Source organism: Haliotis asinina, chromosome 6 (genome assembly GCF_037392515.1).
Source record: "Haliotis asinina isolate JCU_RB_2024 chromosome 6, JCU_Hal_asi_v2, whole genome shotgun sequence".
In the NCBI taxonomy this organism is placed as follows: Eukaryota; Metazoa; Mollusca; class Gastropoda; order Lepetellida; family Haliotidae; genus Haliotis; species Haliotis asinina.
Window position 1 is genome coordinate 48,365,490 of NC_090285.1, and position 11,675 is coordinate 48,377,164.

The 11,675-nt window shown below is 40.2% G+C and overlaps 1 protein-coding gene across 1 annotated transcript; it reads right to left on the minus strand.

Annotated features, from left to right (window-relative positions):
* Positions 1 to 4,805: 4,805 nt before the first annotated feature.
* On the minus strand, positions 4,806 to 8,861 carry LOC137286472 (uncharacterized protein DDB_G0287625-like). Its single transcript, XM_067818362.1, has 2 exons — positions 6,047 to 8,861; positions 4,806 to 5,905 (listed from the first exon to the last, which is right to left on the minus strand). Exons 1-2 carry the CDS (start codon positions 8,859 to 8,861, stop codon positions 4,806 to 4,808), a joined length of 3,915 nt encoding a protein of 1,304 aa, XP_067674463.1.
* Positions 8,862 to 11,675: the final 2,814 nt, after the last annotated feature.

An 11,675-nucleotide genomic window follows, 5' to 3' on the forward strand; every position in this document is an offset into this window, starting at 1 on the left:
AGAATTGCATTGGAAGGAGGCTCACACATTTTGTCAATTTAAAACATTCCAATCACGCTCTTATAAACTTTCACGTTCCTGATCTTATTATTACACATAACATAAAAAATATGTATGCATGTTCGTCTAACTTTTAACAACATATCAAGAATTTCTTCATTTGTGTTTATGGAAATATTCTGTGACAACCTCCATTTGTCATCTGATGACATTCAATGACATTTTCGTCCATTTGTCGCCATTATGGGGTGACCATAAGAGAATCTAAATAATTGCAGAATCGCTTAATTAAAACGTTGGGTCTCGAGACATGGCAGATACAAGTGTGAAAACTGTTGAAGCGTCTGTAAAATCCTTGCCACAGCACCACAGTTGCTCTCGGATCTCGGATCAGCAGGTCCAAAATTTCCACACAATGGCGGTACCGTGGTCCTCCACGAATTAGATGTTCTGTTGCACTTGTCAGATCTTTCTCTCTTTTATCGTGAAAAAATAAGTCTCCAACATAAGAACGTAAATCTTACAAAATAAGCAGAAATAGCAGAATAATATTCTGGCATAACGTTTGAATATCAGGCGGACATTTTCGCTTTGAAAGAACGTGTGTGCGCGTGTGTGTGCGTATGAGAGAGATACGATTATATATGCGTTGATTGTATCTGCAAGATTGCTTTGTACAGCATAACCCCAAGCCGAAATGAAGTGACTCGCATAGTTTATTTTTTTTTTTATACATCAGTTGATAGATACATTCTCATTTCATGCCTGCCCAGCATCGACAATTCTTGAACAACTGGTGCTGTAACACCTATAAATGAGACCTACTTAACTCGAAGTCTGTGTATACCGAATGTATATACAGTTATCTGTGGTTCAATGAGAACAGAAAATCAATTTGACATCATATCGATAAGCATAAGGTCTTCGCTATCATACAAAAAATACTGCATCTATATCACAGTGTTAAATGATTACGAGACACTCTCGGAAAAACGTTGTTATTATGACTTGTTATGGACGTCCACTGGGGTCTCTGAAGAAGGGACACAGTAGTTGCGCATTAGTCCTCTGTGTCAGGCATTGCACATGGTATACTCTCGTCCCCTGCTCACCCTCCACCCCTACACTCGATTGGATTTTCCTCTCCATGACCAGCGTAATATGCACCCATCCACTGATCTCTGATTCTTTTCACAAAGCAGTAAGGTGATATCGTAAGTCACTAAGGTAACCTATTGCAATGTTAAAGATTGGTAGGCCAGGTTAGCCTTAATTTAGGTGCTTCGTGAGAGGACACACTCTGCTGGTCAGTTATACAAAGTATACTTTCACATTTGGTGGCTGCTAAACTTGAAACAACCCACTCACCCCACTCCAAAATGGCTATTCGATTGTTATTGTTAATACGGCTGTTATAGTTTTTGATGTTCCATTTCCAGTTTCACAGCGACTCTTTTCATTGGAGTAACATTTGATGGCGTTTGTAATTTAGGCCGAATCAAAGTTTGATTGTACTTTCTTTTGCCCGGGATTTAACAAAAGCACTTAATTAATTTTAATTAAAATTAATTCTAGACAATTTGATACGACATGTACAGAATACAGAAGCCTTAAAATAGAAAACCAACTATGCAGACTTTCATCATACATTTATATTACCATATGCTGTTATATACAGAATAATATATATACAGAATAATATATACATATAGCTTCTGACAGTTTTTATGTCGTATTTGTACGGCTGATGGACTATGACGTACATAAGAAATGACTGCTTTATATTTTATATTGTAGGCCAATAAATGTTACGTTAATAAAAGACGGAGTGAGTATGGATTTACGTCAGTCTTTGCGATATTCAGGCAACATCACGGCGGGGACACGAGAGAAGGGCTTCACACATTGTACCCATGTGGGTAATCGAATCTGGGTCTTTGGCGTGAGGAACCAATGCTTTGACCACTAAGCTACCCAACCGTCCCCGTTAATAAGCGTCAGTGACCAAGGCATAACTCCTCGTTGTCCAGAGGTGTTTACATTTACCACATGGGGGACCAAAGAGGGGCCAGGGTGCCGACTACCCGGAAAACCAGAGCCTACATGGATTCGAACCCAGGAAGATCTGTATTAGGCATACAGCACTGAACGCTGGGCACGGCCAGTGTGAACTGTCTTTGTTCGACCCCGCATTCCGGAAATTTCCTGCTGTATTGCTGCAGTCTGTAACACACTGAATCATGTACAGACAATCAATACCGTTTGAAGCCATGCAGTGAACCAAATATGCATACCCGACCACCGACTTATTTAATTACAACGTACGTACGACACGCACTGGTTTTCTGGAAGTCTATAGTCTGTACAGGAACACCGAAGACGTAAGAGGAGCAGTGGGGTAGCCTAATGGTTAAACCGTTAGCTCGTCACGCTGAAGACCCTGGTTCGATTCTCCATGTGGGTTCAACATGTAAAGCACATTTCTGGCGTCCCCAGTCGTAATATTGCTGGGATATAGCAAAGATTGCGTACAACCATACTCACTCACTCACTCACTCACTCACTCACTCACTCACTCACTAAGACTAACGTACACCCAACAACTATGAATGCAAATGTCAACCTAATACTATTTACACAACCTGGTCTGTATATAGAATATATGAATTGATGCTGGGAGATCATTAATAATACGAATTGTTATTACTTGGATAACAAATGTGACTTAATAACTATATACTGCTAAAAAAATCAGTATCACCCGATTCTTTAATACAGTTAAATCCCCATGAGTCGAATGGCTTGAGACCAAGTAAGAAATTCGACTTATCGATGTATTCGAAATTTCCTTTTCGAGTCATCGTGTGTATTAATGAGACGAATTCGTGTAACCGGAAATCAGATGATGACAACTATACCAGAGAACGGTCGAGACGGACAGGTACTTCGAGTTATGCATAATGTTCGAGACACCAGCATTCGACTCATCGAGATTTGAACATCACGGCTTAACTTGGTCAGTATAAAGAATATATGAACCGATGCTGGTAGATCAAACTAGTCATGCCTACCTGCATGTAGTAATAGTAGTAATAAGAATTATTATCACTTGGATAACAAATGTGATTTAACAACTGTATACTGCTAAAGAAAATAAGTATCACCCGATTCTTTAATATCAACCTTGCTAATCTGTCCTGCTATCAAGCTATCTTTAACTTATTTTGAGCATTATAGTGACGAAAATTAATATGATTCTAGTTGAGAAAATAGCATTTCAAGCAATTCCAACATAAAACAGGTTGTGAAAAAAATGTACAAATGTTTTGGGAACAAAGCTGGGAATTGCATAACAGTTAATCACTCGGCTGATCTCATTACCGAGTCCACAGTGAGTAGGCGATTAAATCTCACAGCGACCGCACAGGAGGTTTCTGATCGAACAGAGATCAATACACATGTAAACAAGTCCGTCGCCGTGATTCGTCAACACACAGAGAAGCCTATTGAGTCCCTGTTGTCAGTAAACAGAATTTGTTTCTGATTCTGTCAGCTAGCTCAATGCCTATACTCATAAGTGGAGTGTTGGCATCAATATGTTATAGTCGCACTCACAAATTACACGAAGAAGTGATTTCTCTTATGTGAAAAAATCAGTGCTGAAATCAAAATCTAATCATTTGTCTGCTAATTTAACGCATAATCAGAGACCAAAATATAACTATTGACATTTTTATCTTGCTTCATCCTTGTTATTCTTGACTGCCATACACAGTCTAAAGTACACGAGGCAGTCACGTGACAGTCATGTAAAGTACATATTTTACTGCGATTATAATTATAAACATTACCTCGAGTATGTTATAAAAAACGTTTATCAATGATTCATGTCAGACATCATCCGGCTGTACATTTTTCGTTGTAATCCTAGTCCAGGAAGCTGTTTTTCAAGTCTGAAAGGGACATTGTTAATTTTTTTAACGTGTCAAGATTCAAGGGTTTCTGGGATAACGCATGTTGAACTAAAGAGGTTTCTCAACATCGATTCCATAACTGTATCATTATTATTATTATATACTGTTCATTCAGCTGTAACAAAGCCAAAACACCGAAAACAAATATCCGTTAATAACAGTTACACCTAAAAAAATCTTCAATTACATTATTGTATGTACACATACTAAACATCAGAGAATTGATGAATTATCTAAATGTATGGTAGTGTCTAGATTCATTCTAGCCAAGCAACACTGATTATGAAATTCTGCAAACGGATTTAGAAGTTGGTGTAGAGGTACAAGACAAATCTTATTTACAACAAATAAAGAGGTTGTTATCCATAAGATTTGTCGTGTATTACTCTGATTATGAGTGACAATAAGGAGGCTGTACCGAACTCACCGTTGCCCCTCAATATTGTTGAGAGCGCAAAATTATAAGTGGTTTCTCGTTTGCAGGGAGTAATTTCAGTGCTTGTTGATAACTGCACAATGTCCAAATATTGTGAGGCCGTCTGAGTTCGCCTGTGGGAAGATGATAGGCGGGCATCCGGTCAACACGACACTGGTTAGAAGGATATTATATGAAATTTATACCTCGAACATTCCTTTGATTTTAACCCATGCATCGCTTCTTGAAGTGATTTGTGAAGAAAACATATTTGGGCACTGACCCAGCACTACATAGCAGCTCGTGGCATGGTAACATTAAAACACCATTCTCTGCTTCCTGGGAAGTATGAAACACAAGAATATCAACGGAACCTGATGGTACACCAGGCTTCTCTACTAGCACTCATTTCTACATCAGTCATGATCTGAGTCTTCCTCGCTCTCTTCTTCAGATTCGTCCTCTTCATCTGACTCTTCTTCTTCCGAATCACTTTCTTCGCTGTGTTCATCATCATTTGTCACAGATCGTTTGTCATATTTAGATGCAGAACATTTATCCTGAGTCCCTGTGTCATCTCCTGAATCACCCACATCATCATCTTGTCCTGAATCGTCATGGTCAGATTCGTCATTGTTTCTCGACCTACTTTTCTTTTGATGTTTTGATGACCTCCTGTCATCCTCCGAATGACTGTCGTCAGAACTGTCACCTCCTTCATTTGAGCTTTTACCTTCTGAATCCTCATCATTTTCACTGTCCTCATCTTCTGTTGATTCCTTACCCGTATCGCTATCAGAATCTGTTTTAAGTTTCTTCTTCTTGCCATCCTTCCTCCTGATTGTTGCCTTTGATTTGGTACTGTGTTTCAATTTCTTTTTAAGACTGTTGTTCATTTTACCCTCACTGATGTTGGATTTCCCGTCAATATGGTCTTGTTCGTTTTCTTCATCATCACGATCATTTGGCTGTATTTCGTTACAGATAATCTTGTTCATTTTCTGGGTTTTAGAATTCCTCTGTGCATTCCCTTTATTGGGAAGAGATTTCTTCAACTTGTTAGCTTTTCTTTCCTTTAAACCCGCACCTCTTTTTTGTCTTCTTGATTTTGTTTTGACTGATTTGCTTTGCTTGCTGTATTTCTTCCCATCATCTTCCTCATGAATATTCTCATCGCTTTTATCACCACCACCACCACCACCACCACCACCACCACCACCATCATCATCATCATCATCATCATCATCATCTTCTTCTTCTTCTTCTTCTTCTTCTTCTTCTTCATCATCATCTTTTTCGTCATCTTCTTCTTCTTCCTTATTGCCATCACATTCGTCTTCACTTGAGTTGGTTTTCCTATCTGACACTGACTCATTGCTTCCATTCTCCATAAGAGGTGTTTCATCGACTTTTCTATTCATCTGTTTGCTTCGATGTGTGTATTTCTTCGTCTTTGTGTAGTTCGTTTCCCCTGGACGACTAGCCCCATCGTCCTCCCTATCATCATCATCATCATCATCATCATCATCATCATCATCATCATCATCATCATCATCTTCTTCTTCATCTTCATTATCGTCGTCGTCATTGCCGTCATCGTCGTCGTCCTCGTCATCATCATCATCATCATCATCATCATCATCATCATCATCATCTTTTAGTGTCCTTGAATGGTTTCTTGGTTTCTTTGTGTTGAGTCGTTTTCTTTTGGAAACTTTCATTTCACGTAGTTTTCCCTCCTCATTTTTATCGTCATAGTCATCATCATCATCATTATCATCATCATCTTTGTTATCAGGTTCAACTCTGTTTACAGAACATATTCTTTCTTTATGTTTATGTCTTGTTCTCTCACATTTACTTCTTCTGCGATTGTCTAAATCATCACTGTCCACACAAACTCTATTCTCTCCTCCCGATTCTTCACAAACCTCTTCCTCACTGTCCTTAACAACGTCAGAAGTTTTCCTTTTACACTGTTTCATTTTCTGGGGTTTAATTCTTCTGTGTTGACTTGTCACAGTCTCTGAAGATTCATCACTCTTTTCCTCCTCGCACTCCTCCTCCTTTTCATCATCGTCCTCCTCCAGATTCTCCTCCTCTGACTCATCCTCATCAGTGCTGCTGCAGCTGCTGCTCTTATCAAACACATCACTATTATTTGTGTCAAACTGAAGCTCACTCTCAGTTTCCGAATGCACTCTGCTTTGTAGTTCATCACTTTCACTGGTTTTCACCGAATCGTTCTTCGAAGTACACCTGGACATGGTACTTTCATTTGAATTACTATTCCGTTTGGTGTTCTGCCCATCACTTCCACTGCACTGTGAATGTGAAACCTGTGGACTTCCAGTAATTCTGATCTCAGATCTCTTTTTAACACGTCGAAGTACCTTTTGTTTTGACTGTAGTTTATTTACGCTTAAATTCTTTTTGCTCAAATCTTTTGCACTGTGTTTTTCTTTGTCATGATCACCTGACAGCCCATTGTCACTGACTGTCAAGGTATCACTGCTTGATCCATCAGATGATGCAGACGTCCCAATCTTCCTGTTTCTGCATTCTTTGGCACTGGTTTTATTCACGTCCCTGCCCTCAGTATCATCAAATGCCGTACTGTCGTCAGTTCTATCTTCATCTTCACTGTCAGATGTAGCCATCTTTGATACTTTTGTCTTTGTACATTTGCCAGTAATTGTCACATCACTCTCTCCACCATCGTCAGTAACAGAAACCGATGAATCGGAGGGGTTGCTGTTATCTATACTTGAACACTTCCCTAAAGTACTGCATTTGTCATCAGAACATTGTTCAACTGTGGTAGAGTCTCCATCAGGCTTCCAGTCAACGTCACCAGAATAATCAGCTTCTGTGTCCTGTTCTGCTGAAGAAGGTCTTTGAACCTTCACAGCATCCTCTCTCTTCAGCGCCCACTGCACGCAGGATGAAGCAGAGTCTTCCTGGGCCTGTGCATCTACCATCTTCTCTACAAGAAGCAATCCCTTTTCTTCACAATGTGATGGTTGTGTTGTGATCCTACTTCTTTCCAAAGATTTACTGTTGATCCCCGAACAGCTTGTTGGCCTTGTCTGTAACTTCACTTTGTTTGGGCTTGGGCTGGGTTCAGCTGACTTTACTCTTTTGTTCAAATATAGCGTATTGACAACTGGGGGTTTAGCTTTTTCCAGGAAGGAGGGCGTTGTTGAAACAGACTTTGCTGGAAGTGATGAAACCACCTTTTTGGTATCATCCACAGGTTCTAGTTGAACACTGTTCAGTTCGGTTGAATATTCAGTGTTGAGGTCTTGATTTGTGTCCACCGCACTATCGAATCCCGTGAAGCTGTGTTGATCTTTACCTCCGTTAATCCCGCCATCATTCCAGGCTTCCCTCACCGTCTGCACATCACAATAACTATGAACCAGCTTGTATATAGGCTGATTTCTCGCCAAGGCCTGATGAAGAATATACCGTGGATCCTTCTTCATCATGGGCCTGTTCCTGACAGTTTTCCGTGTCCTCACAGGAAAACCCTTTTCCTTCTGAAACTTTTCCATGTAATCCTTAGATACGAGACAAGCTTTGAAGCATCCTTTGCACTGGTAAGGACAACCGGCACTGTGGTGAAGGTCACTTGTTGCACTGTAAAGCAAAGGACGAAGCATGGATCCCCTCAGAATCTGGATACTTTCACCTGGTTCTAATTCAGGCTCTGGGTTCGGTGTCATCAGTTTTCGGTGATAGGCCGATTTTGCTCTCCAGTACAGAGGAGGTGGTTTGTTTTCTCCTGACACTCTTGCACCAGAGGGCGCTGACTTGGCTCTTCTCACACAGGACTTGCTCAGGTTTGAATAAGCCTGAACATTCAGTAGCTGATTCTGCATCTTTTCTACAGGTTGTTCTGTTGATTCTTGTGAGTCACTTGCAGCATTTGTTTTGTCCTTACACATTTCTAAGGACTTTACGTTGAGTTCCAGGCTGATTTGGTCTTCCCTGCAAGCTTTGTTTGTTTGTCGCTTGTTGATGCAGTATCTATGTCTTTTAATAGACCCATCACAAAATCCTCCTCCTTTATATCCCCGTCCACTGGATCTTTGGTTGATGCTTGAACTGCTGTCATGGTAATCTCCTTCAAAGGGAACTGGTCGTTTGAACGGACGCTTCTCAACCACGTCTCCGTTTTCATCCTCAGTTTTCACAGAGAGACTCTGGCCTGTAATGATCTCATCCCTTTGTAAACCTGGTGGTTTGGGATGGTGTCTAACGATGGCTATACTGCCTGTGCTGAACGGTCTCTGTGGTACGTTGCGCTGATCCTTGTCATCACACTTTTGACTGGTAATTCCTATTGGACTGAGCCAGGAGTTCGCGTTGATGCCATTGAAGATGATACTGACTGGCTGACCCGTCCTAGAAGACAAGGGTGTGGCAACACGTAGCTTTTGATACACGTCAGCAGTTTGAGATGTCATTTTCTTTAATGCTGGTTGTGACTGTTCATCGGCTAAATGAACATTTGAACCGGCTCTACACACCTACGGAACGTCACATTTAAAGACTTCAGAATATACATGCTCCATTTCAGGTTCTGCTATATTCTTCAATATCTGATTTACTCTGAGGCACATTTTGACATCAGCTGTGTTTCTGACGAACCACAAAGTCAAAGTAAGCTTTGCTGAAACGAACAGAGTCAATCAGTGGCTTCTCAGCAGCGGTTCTGTACCGTGTATATGTCACTGAACGTTTGTGCTGGGATACCTGTAGTTGTTTGGCCTTCTCCATAGAAATACAACCGTTTGATCACGAGATCATAAATCAGTCATTGCTGCTGACCACCAATGTCCACATGGAAGGAATAACTGATCACCGATATCCTGTTGCTCAGCGTCTCCGAACAAATTGGAGACTGGAATCCCAGGAGATGGTCTGTAATTTCTGCGACTCTTGTTTAACATGGAGACCGGTTGCCACACACATATAAATAAAGGCAATTTGAGCCGCTGGTGTTGCGTTTCGGCCACTGACTGTATTCAATAACCAATATGGGTCATGGATTAAACGTGAAACCGCTTAACGAGATGCTAATGACTCTGCGGATGCGTTCTGGAATACTGTTCATCGGCTGGAAACATTTCATATACCATAATGATTAACCATTAACAGTCTCTTGGCTAAGACTCATAATCCGAACAAACCTTTTAAGAGTCTAAATATTTTCAGAAAGACATTAAGTATAACAAGGCATTTTTGATGCAGGGATTGAACACGGTATCGATTTATAACCAAATATTCTTCGTCGAAGAAACGCAACCCATATACCCATGCTCATAAGGCAGTTCCTGGCTGTCGGTCTTTTTACGTGTCTAATGTGAGCTTGGTTTAATTATTCTCCGTTGTGAGGGACGGCTGCAGCGGCGGGCTCTGTACTATCGATACCGATCAATCTGATTGATAAATGCCCATACTGATTTCATGATAATGACAGCAATGGAGTCGCGACCAGTGGGCTGGAAATATGCATGCATTGATCGGCGACGTTAAGTGGCGGCACGACACGCGAAAATAGTTGTGATGATTTTTATTTACACGGATAAATAAATTCACTGCTGGTATTTTGTAAACAAATATAAACTTTTAGAATTGCTACTATTATTTGAAGAAGTATTGAAATGAAATAACACATACTTTTATATATATTTAACCTCAAAAGTTTTTCAAATTAGCAGTACACACCTCACTATTTCAGTTGGCAATCCCATCATCATCATCATCATCATCATCATCATCATCATCATCATCATCATCATCTGATCCTATGTAAATATCCTGTAAGTGATCGAGAGACATCATTGGTGGATCAAGGGAGACTTAAGAGCACTTGTGATGCATATGTGGTCCCACGTTAGGCAAGAGAGTTTGTTCAAAATTGCCTCTGTTCACCAAGCAGAAAGTGGGTACCCGGTTGGATAAAGTCATGTGACTATAACCTGCTAGCGTCTAACAGGCAGCTTGGGTCATTCGGGGTTATAATAGTAATCAGGGTTTTAGCGCTTTGAACATGCTTTGTTGCGTGGGCAAAGGCTTCTCGTGATCAATATTATCATTACCCCGACGATGTTTTCTGCGTAAGAGGTTTCTAACCCTCCCTCCACCGCCCCCAGTCTTTGATGGCTTGGACTTTGTTTTTATTACTAATCATAAACTGATGACTTTTAATGTTCACACCTGTTGTCATAGTCTACAAAATGTAAATTGATATTTAACATATCGTGGGTTTCATATGCTGATGGGTCAGCTATAGTTTCTCACTCTGACCTAGTTTAAAAGTAATTCTTCAGTGTTGACGTGCCAAGAAAACCGTTGCTTGAAAAACGAATGAAATTCAAAATGACATATACGCTTACATAAATTATACATTTAATTTCGTTTTTCGATCGCGTTACGAAAATTTCGTCAAATGAAAAATCAGCTGATCAAGTGTGTAAATTTGACATTAAACATTTACTCTGATACATGTTTGACTTAAAATGGCTATCATTAATAGTTACGGTAAACATTAACTTTAATATAGGTATACTCAATACAACTTTTATCCGAAAAAATGTGCGAAAGTCTTGAATAGACTGGACAGCAAATTCGCCCGAGTAAGATATTCTTTTAGAATTTGACGGAGAAGACTTAGTAGACAAATACTTTTGTTACATTCGAAATATTTTCTTGCTCCTGTGAAGTTCGTTTAATCTCTACCCGTGAAGATCCGGCTTAGAACTGATCTTCAGTAATCTAGGTTTGTCGTAAAGAGGCGACTAACGGGACCGGGTGGTCAGGTTCGCTCATTTGGTTGACACATGTCATCAATATGCCAATAGCGTAAATCAATACTGCTGTTGATCACTGGATTGTCTGGTTCACACTCGACTAATTACAGACAGCCGCCATATGGCTGTGATTATTGCTGAGTGCGGCGTAAAACTAAACTCACTCCCTCTTTAATCTTTAAAGCGGTATCGGAGCAGTGTCAAGTGCCAACTCACGATAAATATCCATACATAACTTGCAGGTAGCTTCATGGTGGTTTTTCTTCGGAACCATCAAAATGCTCAGGCAAGACGTCATATGAATATGCGCAGCTGCAAAGCACGGACATTTAGAAATAATCGATAAAGGAAGGAAGGCATGAATGCCGTATAGATCAAGGAATGATTGTTGAACCTGGTTGATTAATGATGATATCGATCAGATACTAGCATAATCTATAACTCAAGGAAAATTCGGTAAGCTGG

Coding starts and splice junctions, on each gene's coding strand:
- LOC137286472 (XM_067818362.1), bottom strand. CDS start 8,861: ATGACATCTCAAACTGCTGACGTGTATCAAAAGCTACGTGTTGCCACA. Junction 5,906..6,046: donor AAACCATTCAAGGACACTAA/AAGATGATGATG, acceptor ATGATGATGATG/ATGATGATGATGATGATAGG.